Source organism: Folsomia candida, unplaced genomic scaffold (genome assembly GCF_002217175.1).
Source record: "Folsomia candida strain VU population unplaced genomic scaffold, ASM221717v1 Fcan01_Sc017, whole genome shotgun sequence".
In the NCBI taxonomy this organism is placed as follows: Eukaryota; Metazoa; Arthropoda; class Collembola; order Entomobryomorpha; family Isotomidae; genus Folsomia; species Folsomia candida.
Window position 1 is genome coordinate 3444792 of NW_019091209.1, and position 14011 is coordinate 3458802.

The window sequence follows — 14011 nt, forward strand, 5'->3', positions numbered from 1 at the left end:
ACTTTTAAGACAAAAGAGAACGTGGCATGCTTTCCGATCAAGTACAAAAGCACATGACCCTGATCCTAATAAGCACACCCTTAGCTGAAAAAGCCTCGATTTTTAAGGATCTCAAAGAGTGCTTTATTTTGGCATCACTAGATTCCACAAATCTGCACAATTCATTTTTTTATCCTCTTTTCAAAAATTATTCTCCACACGGGGGAATGAATTAGGTTGAATGAAAAAATCCTTTGTTTCCTTCTCCCAAATTTACTACCACCACGCGTAAAATATTTCTGGTTATTAGTTCGACCTTTCGAAACAAAAGAAACGGAGTACATAACTTTTCGACACGAGGAAGGAACGTATAAAGTGTGACTAATTGGCTTCTATTCTGTTGTGAAAGTCTCACTCAATGTCAGTCAACCTCGAACAAAAGGAAACCCAACCTCATCGTCAACAAAAACAAGAAGAAGGTGAACAAGAACAAGGAAAAGAACAATTCGATTCGAGAAAGTTGTGAGAAATAGGAGCAGTCAGGATGTGGGTGGGGAAAGTGAGACGAGAGAGATACAGAACGCCCAGGCTACAGGTGGTACTTTCACCGTTTTCTCTAAGGAGTATGTACACTGGGGTGGAATGACACAGGTCGAAATTATCTATACTGCTTGTTTTGCATGACATTTCTCTATTGTTGCACTACATTCGCATTATGAACTCATTCGCTCCCCCTCGTTCTCAACAATCGGCCACCAAGGACATTCTGATTTTCAATTGTTGCCGATAGTAAACGTTGCACTGCATGAAAAACAATCTAATGCGTGAGGGCATATAAAGTGCATTCAGTTCGCCATCTGTATGTCCTATCTCTGTGCTACACCAAATCAATGTAATCGTCCTATATTGAACAGAGTAGAGCAATAAGTCCTATACCCTTTATGTATTTGTTGATCTGGTTAAATGTAAAGGGACGCTGAAGGGACGCAAATTTTGAGAATCGATACAGACAGAACCGTGTAATACGTTATACTTATGAAGGTTATGCACTATACATAATGCACATGCTTTTGAAACCTAGCATTACTGAAATGACCCAAAAGAGACCACATTTTACTCACCCTTTCTTCCTTGGACTCAACATACACTATCTCCAGCAGAAGGCAATTCTGTACATCAAACGGCACAAATTGAAAATGGGATATCCTGAAGAAATGGACGTGGTAAGATAATTTTCGCAATTCCGTTTGGTTCCTCTTGTTCAACCTATCGGCATTACTAAATAAAATAAACTAGACTGCTTTACTATGAAAAACCGTGTCAATCACTCTACCGATCTATATTCTCGCCTTATTTACAACTACAAAATTTATTGGGTTTTAATTTATTTTAAGTTAATCGGTCAAGCCGTTTTACCTCTATCGTGTCCCGGACGGACAGACATCACAAATAAATAAGCCCTGACTCGGGCTAAAAATCTGACTACGTTACAAATTACGATATATTAAAAATGCATTTAATTTGAAATAAATTCCGGCATCTGGAAGCATCCCACTGGAGATAACTGTGAAATAAGGCATTTATTTATACAGACATTTAGTGTACACACTCATGTCATCTTAATAGGAATTCACATAGTATTAATATAATGCATGCGGATATATGTATAAGTGGATAGAACTTCTTATTAATTCACCTGTAAATGTAGCATATTCTATATGTTACATTTCATGGAAGAGTACATGAGTGGAAAGATTATGCATGCATGATCAGGTATACTCTTATGGCAATGTATGAAAATTAAGCATAAATTCCAGAAACGAAGTGATTAGAATATTTAGTTTGTGAAAGATGTGTGCAAAAATTTACATCGTAGCCATTTTCCATCTCTGCTAGACGACATTGCAACATTAGTGTTCCGAAGTATTAATTTAATTTAATTAATTTTGAAAGCAAACGCGTCTCGCTATGGATGAACTTAGGAAACGGTTCGATATGGCTTCACTGCTTACTTTGGGTAAACATAGATTTTTAACTTTAATGAAACTTTAGATATAATTTTTAAATAATAATCAAGTAATTGTGGTTTAAGATACTTTACTCACATTCATCGATGGACAAATGAACATCCTCCACCGTCACATTGAGAACGGAACGAAGGAGGTGGAAGGTTAGTAAATGACTTTGTGATGCAATTTACCTTACTTTTATAAGTATCTATATTTATAACATACCGTAGAACATCTCGATAAAGAAGCCAAGAAAATTGATCCTAATAAGAAGAAAAACCCTATGACTTTTGAGAGTGGTAATTTTTTAGATTATTAAAGGTTATTGCATTATCTAAAGTGACGACATGAATTAATTGTCATAATTCATTTCCAGAATTAGAATCTGTTGTTGGACCATTTAATAAAATGCATGGAGCTTTATCTGAGGCTAAAAAAGAGCTTGAATCCACACGTCGAAAATACTTTCCTTAATTTGGATATGAAACTTATATAGATGTCATTCTATTCTAAATTAATAATAATCTGAATTAAATGAACACATTGTTTGTGCAGATATTATCAATTTCGTGTCCTTTGGCATTGCAAAGTTGAACCCTTTTGGTGGCTTGATTTCAGTCGAGAGTTTAGTCTCATGTCCCCATCGCCAGTTACCTACTACATAATGTAAAATGTTTTTCGTAAATGTGACAGGTTTTCCGAAAAACGCTTCATCAAAGTAATAATTGATTCATTCTTCTTCCTCCTCCTTTTCAATTTCCACTTGATTTTGATCCGCCCATACACAAAATTGATATCTTTGTGTCATCTACTTCCAGAAAGGGGTACCTACGTCATCGAGTCGTGTCGAGTAGTGGTAAGCCTCGTCTCGTCAAGCGATATTCCCCGTGACAGACAACAACAACAATATGGATGGATTCGATTAAATGACGAACATGATGGTAGCATTTTCCCGAAACTATCATCCTTCCTGCATTGAAAAGCAAACTAAGCAGAATAACAATATCTTGTTTACTTCTCCTCCTTTCACCCATACTTATTATACTCTCTGGAGTGAAAGTAAAACGGCGGTGAGGATCCAACTGTCCGACCACGGGCTTGTGATGATGATGATGAAATGAAACCTGCAATAGGAACACATATCACCTTTTTCGGTTTAAGAGATACTTCTGTCTCGGGTTTTTTGGTCTGTCTGTCGAGATGATGATGGGATTTATCTCTCTCGCCAATACGTCATTCCTTTACGTATGTATGGACACGTGTGAAAGTGCTGGTCTGAAAAATTTGGTTACGTATGTATTATGGACAGACAGCAGATCAGGATCAAAGTTGGTTTGAATTTTGAGGAGAGATAATTGAAAATAAAATGTTTGTGTTTTATGCAATAGAAAGTAGGTGAGGGATGCGTGGGCAGGTTGTCACCTTGATCAAATCACAAGAGACGGTATGATGGATGAAAGTGTGCATTCGTACCTTGTTTGAGGCAATGAATGAAATTCAACTTTACGCATAATTAACAAGTGTTACAGTTTCCGGTTATCATTAAATTTGTGAAGCAGTTTCATATTGTAGGGGAAGATCAGGAAGATCACTTTCTCCGTGGGCGACGTGCGTGCATCATTAAAAGCGATTTGTACAAATATGTATCATCATCACAACATACGTAATTGGTTAGGTTTGATTTTGTCCTTTATTATTCTACAGAATTATGTAGATATTATCTTTATTTATTAAGGATCACGAGTGACAGTTGGTGGACGTGATGAGTAAACGAGGATGTTTGCCGAATTCATGATAAATTTGTAAAAAAAGACAATTTTCGGTGAATTGTGACATCGTTTTCTCCCTCGCTTACCATTATTTGTGTTATCTCACTTTCCCAAACAGTAGTAATCCTCTTGATACGTGTGCAGGAAGCGATATCCTAAGTACATGGAGATCTGTGCACGTAGGACACGAACCAAGTAGGCGTATAATAACCACCCCCTCCCACACCGACTGCATGCAAAGTTTCATTGACGGACATCATAATCACCAATGGGAGAAGCAGCTACCACTCTTTCGAACTATTTATACCACCCCAAAGTCCTCCTGGAACATGGTTAATTAAGCAAAAGCAATTAGTGACACACTTGCAACTTTTTTATGCAGTGAGTGAGACCCTAATTTGATACTTGGACATGTCCCATCCCATTCTTGATAATCCGGGCTGTCAGGTTTTGCACTGTGTGACACTTGTATTATTTTGAGTACTGCATTATTTCACTCTCACTCATTAGAAGCATGCAATATTTGATGAAGAATGCCTACTCATATATAAGTACTTAAGTTGATGTCTCTACAATTTCGGAGGTATGGCGTGTGAAATAAGCCCCCATTTCAAGAACTAGTACTTAATTACGTATGCACAAAATACCTACTACGTCGTACTTACGGCTTGCGTCTCACTTTCTCTCTTCCGTTTCCAACTGCTTTTCGAATAATAAAGCAAACAAGCAGATTAGACGAATCACAAGGAAAAAGTGGAGAAAGGAAAAGGAAACTTGTTCACATGAATGATTGCTCAAAGAACAAACTATCCTCCAATCACAAATATGCGGAAAATAAATATGTATGTACCCGTGCAAAAAAATCAATCCTCTAGGTATAAAGGTAGGTAAGTTTCTGCACATGTAGGTAACAAAAATTCGCAAACATGTAATCCTTTCAATCAAGCGAATTCTTGGTGAAACAAAAAAAACTTGCAATGTTCCAATAAATTTGGTTCATGTTATGTGTTTTCTATATTACGCAAAAAAATGAATCGCCCCCCAACGGCCCGATGAAATTAGAAACTGTCAGCCACACAGTTCAAAGTCTAGCAGAAGACTTGTGTGATTGATTGATCACACAGAATCCAGAGTTGAAAGTAAAGTTTTTTTTGTTCAATATTTTCCTTATTTTACAACTTTACAGAGCTATCTCCTCCACACGGGTCGGTCGAGGGAGGAAGAAGAATAATCAATCGAGTTCTGAGAAAGTTATATAGTGCGGATTTTTATAATATTAATATTATGTTTCGTCTCGTATATTAGGAGGGTATGCACAAAGTTGGGTTGAGATTTTCCATCAAATCATGCAAATACGAGAGAGAGAGAGAGAGAAAGCTTAGGCCATACTTTCTCTTCACCTTAACAAACTTGTAAACTTTTTTCTGCTGGAAATGCCCTGGTCTGTCTTAGATTAGTGAAGAAGAAAAGGTGCACATTTTAGTGGGGAGGATATTCATATAACCGTGTCGAGAATAATAATATTCGCCATCTACTAATTAAGTACTTTTTAACCGAGCTGTGCGTGACATTGACGGATGACAAAGTAATTATAAAAAGGAGCTCGTGTAGTTATAAAAGATTGATAATTATGCAATTTGTTTCTCTCTTTTAAATACTGCACGTAAGCCGTTTTTGTGAATAAACGGTGATGATGATGGCGACGATGTCCTCTTTAATTTTCGAGTCGTATTGAATTGATGTGAATTATCCAATTTGAACCTTTTATTCGAAACAAATCAAAAACCAGGTTTGATTGACGATGTCCATTAATTAACTTGGTCATAATTAAAATGCCCATAATTAAAAGTGAAACACCCAGTTATTAATTTGTCATGGAAATATTGGAGCTGGAAACTTGCGACGAAATGAGACTTTAGCATTTGAGACAGAGCAAACAAGCAGAAACCACCGACCAACCAATCCATTGATGGAAAGGAAATGTGAACACCACACTCTCGCCACTTTCGTCAGCAATCCAGCTGGACGTCGGAAAAAGCCGGTCCAACGTTTCTCTGTCCTGTTCAACGTTCCTGAAATTTGAAACTGAAATTTAATTGAAGTAAGTTTTTGATTTGAACATTTGCAACAAGGTTTTCGCTATGTTAGAAATATATTGAGTAGATTTGACCTTGTGTCATAGTTTTAGGAAGAGAAACATTTTTCGCTTAAAAATAAACTAAAGGGTAGGAAAAATAATTACTTATAAGTAATGGTAATTGGTAGTATCATCAGGAGAAAGGTCAAGGTCATGTAAAACAGAAAGATTAAACTATTTAAGCCCGGAATTTATAGTTTTCGAGTCATCTGCGTAGATGAACTTACTTTTTTGAGAAGTGTTCGAGGAAAATAGTTGAATAATTTTAGCCCTGTTCTGGTAGACAGATAAGCCAAATATAATGCCCAACTAGGTCATGTTGACAGTTTGATTATAAAATTACTTACACTTGCTGTACTTATTTGATCCTTAGGTCGTTCATCTCCACCCACTGGAGAACAAGGATGGAGCGGAAGAGTAATGTGAAGCTGCTTGCTCTGAAGAAAATCGAACAGGAGGTTCAGGCGAGATGGGAGGAAAACGATCTCTGCAAAAAGGACGCACCAGCGTCCGTCAAAGCCTCGTACATCAGCGTGGACACGGATGGAAATTTTTTCTCTCTCGTGGACCAGGCCAAAGCTAGACGAAAAGCGGCCGATCTGGCTCGTGGGAAGGAGACGAAGGAGGGAGGGAAGAAAAAGAAGTGGAAACAAGAACCAAAACCGAAAAAACCAGAAGTTGTCACGACTTTAGTTGACTACCATCCCGGAAAGAGTAAGTTCTTCGTCTGTTTCCCTTATCCGTACATGAACGGTAGGCTCCACTTGGGCCACACATTCTCTCTTTCGAAATGTGAATTCATGGCGAGATATAAGACCCTGCGAGGTTACGATGTCCTCTTCCCGTTCGGATTCCACTGCACTGGAATGCCCATTAAGGCTTGCGCGGACAAGTTGGAGTATGAAATGAAGACATTTGGAAATCCTCCCAATTTTCCAGAGGAGGGGGAAGAGGAGGAAGTAGTTGTGAAGGAGGATATTGAAACTTTGATGAGTAAGGATAAGTCGAAAGGGAAGAAGAGCAAGGCTGCTGCAAAAACTGGGAGTTCAAAGTGGCAGTGGAACATCATGCTGAGTATGGGTATTCCCAGCGACGAAGTGGCGAAATTTGCAGATCCTCAACACTGGCTGACGTATTTTCCTCCATTGGCGATTCAGGATTTGACCAGGATGGGAATATATGTATGTTTGTAGTTTAACAATTTATTATAGTCGTTCATGTTTCACGTTATAACTTGTATACATTATTTTTTTTAAATAGACTGACTGGCGGAGATCATTCATCACGACTGATTCGAACCCATATTACGATAGCTTTGTTCGATGGCAGTTTAATTTGTTGTACCAGCGAAAGAAGATCGATTATGGGAAGCGCTACTGTATCTACAGTCCTAAAGATGACCAGCCATGTATGGACCATGACCGTTCGACTGGAGAGGGTGTAGCTCCTCAAGAGTACACATTGATAAAACTGAAACTGGAAAATCCGTTCCCTCCATCCCTTCAAAGTTTGGTGGAGACTGGAGTTTTGAAACCGAATGAGGAAGTTCATTTGGTCCCAGCAACACTGCGTCCTGAAACTATGTGAGTCTTGTATATTCTATTTTAAACAAAAGGAGTTATTCCTCATATTCTATGTAGCACTACATACTAATATGACTGATGTATTTTAATTTAGGTACGGACAAACCAACTGCTGGATCCATCCAACTATTCAATACGTTATTATTCGAACGATTTCTCATGGGGTATTTATTTGCTCCAAGCGCAGCGCCAGGAACATGAGTTATCAAGGTTTCTTCGAAAAGCCTGAAGCTGGTAGTGGTGGTGTTCCCACTCTTGGAAATATTTTGGGAGTGGATTTGATCAATTGCATGGTCAGTTCAAAACTCAGCCATTACAAAACCTTTCGCATTCTGCCTCTCCTCTCTATAAAAGAAGATAAGGGAACGGGCGTAGTAACTTCCGTTCCTGCAGAAGCTCCCGATGATTTTGTTGCGTTTGAAGACGTGAAAACTAACAAAGCTTTCTGTGCCAAATACCAAATTGATATGAAGGACTTGGAATCAATAGTGCCGGTAAGGACTAAAGAGAATTCTTCATCTATTTCATGCGGTTTCTAATGTTTCAATACGAATTTAAGTGCTATTTTTATTATAAAAAAACTTAATTTGTAGGTTGCTGTTTGCGAAAGTGAAGAACTGGGAGAATTTCCTGCCGTCAAAGTCTGTACTGAAATGGGAATCACTTCCCCAAATGATAAAGAGCGCCTTACTCTAGCCAAGGAGAAGGTGTATCTGAAGGGATATTATGAAGCAAAGATGTTTGTCGGGGAGTTTAAAGGGGAAAAGGTTCAAGATGTGAAAAAGAAGATTCAGGAGAGCATCATCAAAAATCAAGACGGGGTCAAGTATATGGAACCAGAGAAAGAAGTAATTTCTAGGTATGCAATTTACCTATGACTCAGCAGAGGCAAATTTCGACTTGAATTCTCTTTAACTGGTTTCATTTACTAACTGTTAAAATTTTAATTTATGTTATTGTTTAGGAGTGGTGATGAGTGCGTGGTCGCTTTGTGTGATCAATGGTTTCTCAATTACGGTGATGAGGAATGGAAAAACCAGACTCGAACCCACCTGACCTCGGTGGAACTCTACCATGACGAGGTTCGCAAAAACTTTGAGGCCACCTTGGACTGGCTTCAAGAGCATGCTTGTTCACGAACGTACGGACTCGGAACGAGACTTCCGTGGGACCCAAAGTGGCTCATCGAATCACTTTCTGATTCCACAATCTACATGGCGTATTACACCGTAAAGCATTTGGTTGAAGGAACTTCCATTTTTGAAAGGAACGGTCTCCCGTAAGACACCTATCATCTCATATTAGTTGACAGGATGAAATGCTAACGGTATTTTTTTAGCCTGGAACTTTTGACGGACGAAGTTTGGAGTTATATTTTCTTCTTCGACTCCCCCATCCCCGATAAATGTGGAATTGATTGTATGGTGCTGAATAACATTCGAAACGAGTTTCATTACTGGTATCCGGTGGACTTGCGAGTCTCGGGAAAAGACTTGGTGCAAAACCATTTAACTTATTTTCTGTATAACCATCTTGCAATTTGGCCCAAGGATCCGTCCAAGTGGCCAAAGGGAATCAGGGCAAATGGGCATCTTTTACTCAACTCTGAAAAAGTAAAAACAAAAATTCTATTACACAATCAGCTGCAAGTTTGAAAACTTACATTAATTATGCATTATTTCTTGAATTGTAGATGTCCAAATCAACCGGAAACTTTATGACTTTGTACGAGGCTCTGGATACCTTTGGCGCAGATGCTATGCGATTCTGTTTGGCTGATTCTGGCGACTCTATAGAGGATGCCAACTTCGTATCTTCCATTGCAGACGTCGCCATTCTCCGTCTCACCGCTTTTATCGATTGGGCATCGGCATTTTACGCCGATAAAGAAAAGTACCGGAAAGAAGAAATTGAAGAAGAAGTAGAAGAAAAAGAAATGGAAAAAGAAGAATACAAAGGATTAGTGAAACCAAAACCAAAACCAAAACCAAAAGAACCCGAGTACCTCTTCGCAGATGATTACTTTGAAAAGTAATCCCATATCTTCTTTTCAACTAAAATTAACACATACTTTAGAAACCTTGCAAATGCTAATACATATGTTCTGTTTTGTTGTCATTATTAGCTTAATGCACAAGTTCATTCAAGATACGGCGGCAAATTACGAGAAAATGTTATTTAAAGAAGCCTTGAAGACGGGATTCTTCGAAATGCAAACTGCTCGTGACAAGTACAGAGAGCTGGTTGGTGGCGAAGAGAAGATGTACATGGAGTTAATTGAACAGTTTATTACGTTCCAAGCACAAATTTTGTGCCCAATTTGCCCTCATGTCGCGGAGCATGTTTGGGCAAATATTTTACAGCTCGTAAGTACAGAAACATTTCAAAAATTTTAACAAAACTGCGAAATTTTATTAATAAATTGACACTTTATTATTGCAGGATACCTTTGCGGCAACCTCAATTTGGCCGATGGATAAGTTAGTTAATCAAAGTATTCTCGAAGCTGGAGAGTACGTCTTCTCGTCTGCGCGTTCATTCCGACAACGTTACGGCGCTTATATGAATACACTTGCGAAGAAGAAGGGTAAAGATGGCGTGATGGAGAAACCAACTCACGGTTATATTTGGTACGCCAAGACATATCCCGCATGGCAAGCTACCATTTTGGACCACCTTTCTCAGAGTGTGAAAGACGGAGCACTTCCCGACAACCGAACTATTGCTGTCGAATTGGGAAAGATACCTGAACTCAAAAAGTATCAAAAGAAAGTGATGCCATTCGTTCAATTCGTGAAAGAACGAGTGGAGAAGACAGGAATTGAAATCGGACTGAAACAAGCCTTAGATTTTGATGAAAAGAAAGTCCTCCTGGACAATCGGACATATTTCTTGTCTAACCTCAACGTATGTGTTGGTTTTTTGTCTTTCAGTGTTATTAGAAAGTTTTTGAATGAATTATCAAGATAATAATAAGTTTGCAATTTTTAACATAACTTTTTGCCAAATAAATTTTTACAGCTTGAGCGGATTGAAGTTCTTTCTGCGGAGGATTGTAAAGAAGAGAAAATCAAAGACGAATGTATTCCTGGACAGCCTTATATTACTTACGCCAGCGGATTCAGTAGAAACCTATACTTGACTAATCCCCAGCCTCATTCAGCTCGTCACTCTGGAAGAATCATTATACTCGATGGGGATGATATAAGCCATCTCAAGGCACGCATGGTGTCTACGAAATTAGTTAAACGTAAGAAACCATTCCATAAGATCATAGGACTCTGTGTCTCAATTTAAGGTCTAACAAATAATAATTATTTGCCCAAATCTTTCAGCATCTACTCAAGTCGAATTTTTCCGCTACAAATACCCGGACCTTGGCCCTCGTAAAATCCCCGACGCTCATCTCATGAAATCGGAAGATTGGCTCTGCAAACTGGAAGAGTCTGACAAGATCTCTTTCACTCCGGAAGATGAAACGACCTACGTTACAGTGACGGTCGATGGGAAAGAAACCAAAACGGTACTGGGAGCTCATGCCGTCTATCGCGTCGAACTTATCCATTAATAAGGCATATTTTGTTACTTGTTAAATCCAAAACTAAATTATATGTTAAGGATTTGTTCACTATATCTATATTGATTATAATCTAAATTCTGTATGTATGTATGTAAGTACATATAAAAAATTATTAGTATTGTATGTTTATGTACATGTATGTATACATTGTTTGTACCGGTAAGATGAGCCCTAAAACACTTGAATAAAAATTGAAAAATTAAAACTTTATATTGATGACTATTGTTGCACTTTTTCAATTATTTGCGATTTATTTAACATCGTTCTGCCACTTTTCGCCCGTTACTCGTCAAAAGTCCCTTATCGAATTTTGACAACAATCTTTGACGAATACATTTTATTTTTTCTTCTTGTTCAGTGGGCAAATTAACAAAAATATTGAGGAAGATGGTTTGAAATTGAAATAATATTTGTTACTCTTATGGACAATTTACGAGTCCATCCATAAGGATTGTCGTCATAGATAACATGACAAATTATTAGCAGGGAAAGACAAGTGAGACATTTGACACGTTGAGAAAATGGGAAAAATGAGACGATTGGCCTCAAAAAACCAGCAGGTAGTTGGTTATTAGTTGGTCTCCAGCCCCGGCCTCCCATCTCGTGGCCGCCGTCTAAATCGTGCCCATGCTGCTGCAAGTCTTCTCACTCACAAGCAGCAGTTCTCTCCCTCGATCTACCATTCAGGCCTCCACTCATCCACACTTCTTCAGTTTTTAAATAATCAGTTTTTTGAAAAATTACAAGAAATCCGGAAACATGACGAGGGACACGAATATCCAATCTGTCCAAGTCTTTGGGCGCAAGGTAAGCAGTTATCTTCACTTATCAGTAGGAGGATAAAGTAGTGAAGAAAGAGAGATGATTTTGTATCATCCATGCCGGTAGTGTGCGACACGACTTAATTAGTTTGTTTCTTATTTTCTTTTAGAAAACAGCGACGGCGGTGGCATATTGTAAAGCTGGTCGTGGACTGTTAAAGGTCAATGGGCGACCATTGGAATTGGTAGAGCCAAGGATCCTCCAAGCAAAATTGATGGAACCAATTCTTCTTCTGGGAAAAGTAAGGGCTGTTTAATTTAAGAAAGAGTGGGAGAGGGAAATAATAACTAATGAGCGAATACGTTGTACTAATTAATTGAATGTTTTTTTGTAGGATCGCTTCGCAGACGTTGACATCAGGGTCCGAGTAAATGGTGGTGGTCACGTCGCCCAGATCTATGCTATCCGTCAAGCCATCTCTAAAGCTTTGGTTGCTTACTACCAAAAGTGTAAGTGTGCATAAAAATACTTGCGTCTGTCAGTCTTAATAATTATCTGAGAGATTTTCTGACATTAATTAACATTTGTCCCAATTTTTGCTCTCCAGATGTCGACGAGGCTAGCAAGAAGGAGATCAAAGACATTTTGGCCCAGTACGATCGTAGTCTTTTGGTAGCTGATCCTCGAAGATGCGAACCTAAGAAGTTTGGAGGTCCTGGTGCACGTGCCAGATACCAGAAATCCTACCGTTAATATCTTTATTATCAAATTCCAGGATGTTTGGACTATGACAGCCGACTTTTTGTTGTAATAAATCAAAAATACCTGAAACTTTTGACTTATGAGTTTAATCTTTTTTATGGCATGGTTAGTTTACAGGCAGGTAGAAGTAAAACGTATGTATGTATTTTTTCCGTCAAATATTTTATAAGCAAAAGCGACATACTGAAATTTTTGGTTGCATTGTTCTTATCAAGTTCAGGAATTTAAATATTTGGTAGGAGTAGGAAAGATACATCCATGTCTCTGTCTCTGTTTTCGACGTTATTAGTCATCGTCTTATCGAATAATACTGGTTTTAATGTGACACGCGCAACAACAAGTCGTCTCTCCTCATTTATTTAGCTGGCAATTACATCAAGACGACAAATCTGGGCGATTTATTCCCTGTTGCACAATTGCTGTGCAAATGAAGGACGACGAGACAAATGTGTTTTTTTTCACAATGCTATTCCGCTTTACGCTGCTCGACTTATTTAATGGTGTCTTTTTCTGTTACATTTTTAGCCAAAAAAATCTTGCCGATTCCATTAGTTGTTGCGCATCATGATGGGTAACATTCCTCTGAATGCATTTAATCTGGGATAAAAAAAAACAGAACACGAGGAGTATGGAATTTTTTTATGGAATAGTTCACTTCACTCAAGGTTTCTCCACTTTTCGAATTTTGGCAAGGGTTCATAGTTCATGTGCAAGCATCGTGAGAAGCGGAATTGATGCATTAATTATTTTGTGTAGAGATGGGCACGCAAACATAAATATTCATACATGGACATTGGAATGTTACACAACATTCCAATAAATGAATGTGACCCGTGTCATCTTCATCTCAAAGTTTAGAAATATGTACAATATTATCCAACAAACAAAAAATGATTCGCGTACAATTCAGTCCATTTTCATTACTCGAAATGAAATGAAACTGATTTCAACAACGTTATTGCTGTTACGTATGATCAAGTCATTTTACGGACAAGTGTTCAACAGGACAAAACATTTTAATGAAACTAATTGAATTAATACATTTCCAACCTCAACACTCTACAAGTTGTTGGGAATCAAATTAGTTTGATGGGTGCTAAGAAATAACCAATAAATTTGTTTTGTGTGCGAATTAGTGCGTTATTGTGCTAATTTCACGTGATTGCCAAAACTCACGAGCTAAATGTTAACGCCATATGAATCATAATTCTTCATCGTAGTCTAAAGGTTGGAAAATAATACTTTGTTAACTTTTTTAAATCGCAATAACATAAATATGCATATTGTATGATTTTATAACAACGTACGACACATAAAAAAGTTTGCCTGCTGCTAATCATTCGTCATCCAATCTTTACACTCATAATACTAATAATTAAAATCATTTTCTCAACTGCGGAGTTGTCGTTTGCATGAATTATCCGACACGA

At 38.0% G+C, this 14011-nt stretch overlaps 3 protein-coding genes across 3 annotated transcripts; all 3 read left to right on the forward strand.

Moving 5' to 3' along the window:
- Nucleotides 1-1050: 1050 nt before the first annotated feature.
- On the forward strand, nucleotides 1051-2553 carry LOC110856922. Its single transcript, XM_022105509.2, has 5 exons — nucleotides 1051-1202; nucleotides 1933-1996; nucleotides 2072-2149; nucleotides 2219-2287; nucleotides 2365-2553. The coding sequence occupies exons 1-5, from the start codon at nucleotides 1071-1073 to the stop codon at nucleotides 2460-2462; spliced, it is 441 nt and encodes a 146-aa protein (XP_021961201.2). The 5' UTR covers nucleotides 1051-1070; the 3' UTR covers nucleotides 2463-2553.
- A 3162-nt stretch (nucleotides 2554-5715) lies between these two features.
- On the forward strand, nucleotides 5716-11267 carry LOC110856778 (leucine--tRNA ligase, cytoplasmic). The gene is made up of 12 exons (XM_022105324.2): nucleotides 5716-5858; nucleotides 6268-7075; nucleotides 7155-7477; nucleotides 7572-7971; nucleotides 8071-8336; nucleotides 8442-8756; nucleotides 8817-9090; nucleotides 9171-9508; nucleotides 9603-9843; nucleotides 9920-10384; nucleotides 10499-10727; nucleotides 10813-11267. The coding sequence occupies exons 2-12, from the start codon at nucleotides 6299-6301 to the stop codon at nucleotides 11043-11045; spliced, it is 3861 nt and encodes a 1286-aa protein (XP_021961016.1). The 5' UTR covers nucleotides 5716-5858; nucleotides 6268-6298; the 3' UTR covers nucleotides 11046-11267.
- A 436-nt stretch (nucleotides 11268-11703) lies between these two features.
- Nucleotides 11704-12650, forward strand: LOC110856676 (40S ribosomal protein S16). The gene is made up of 4 exons (XM_022105173.1): nucleotides 11704-11864; nucleotides 11989-12120; nucleotides 12214-12328; nucleotides 12427-12650. The coding sequence occupies exons 1-4, from the start codon at nucleotides 11817-11819 to the stop codon at nucleotides 12570-12572; spliced, it is 441 nt and encodes a 146-aa protein (XP_021960865.1). The 5' UTR covers nucleotides 11704-11816; the 3' UTR covers nucleotides 12573-12650.
- The last annotated feature ends 1361 nt before the right edge of the window (nucleotides 12651-14011 follow it).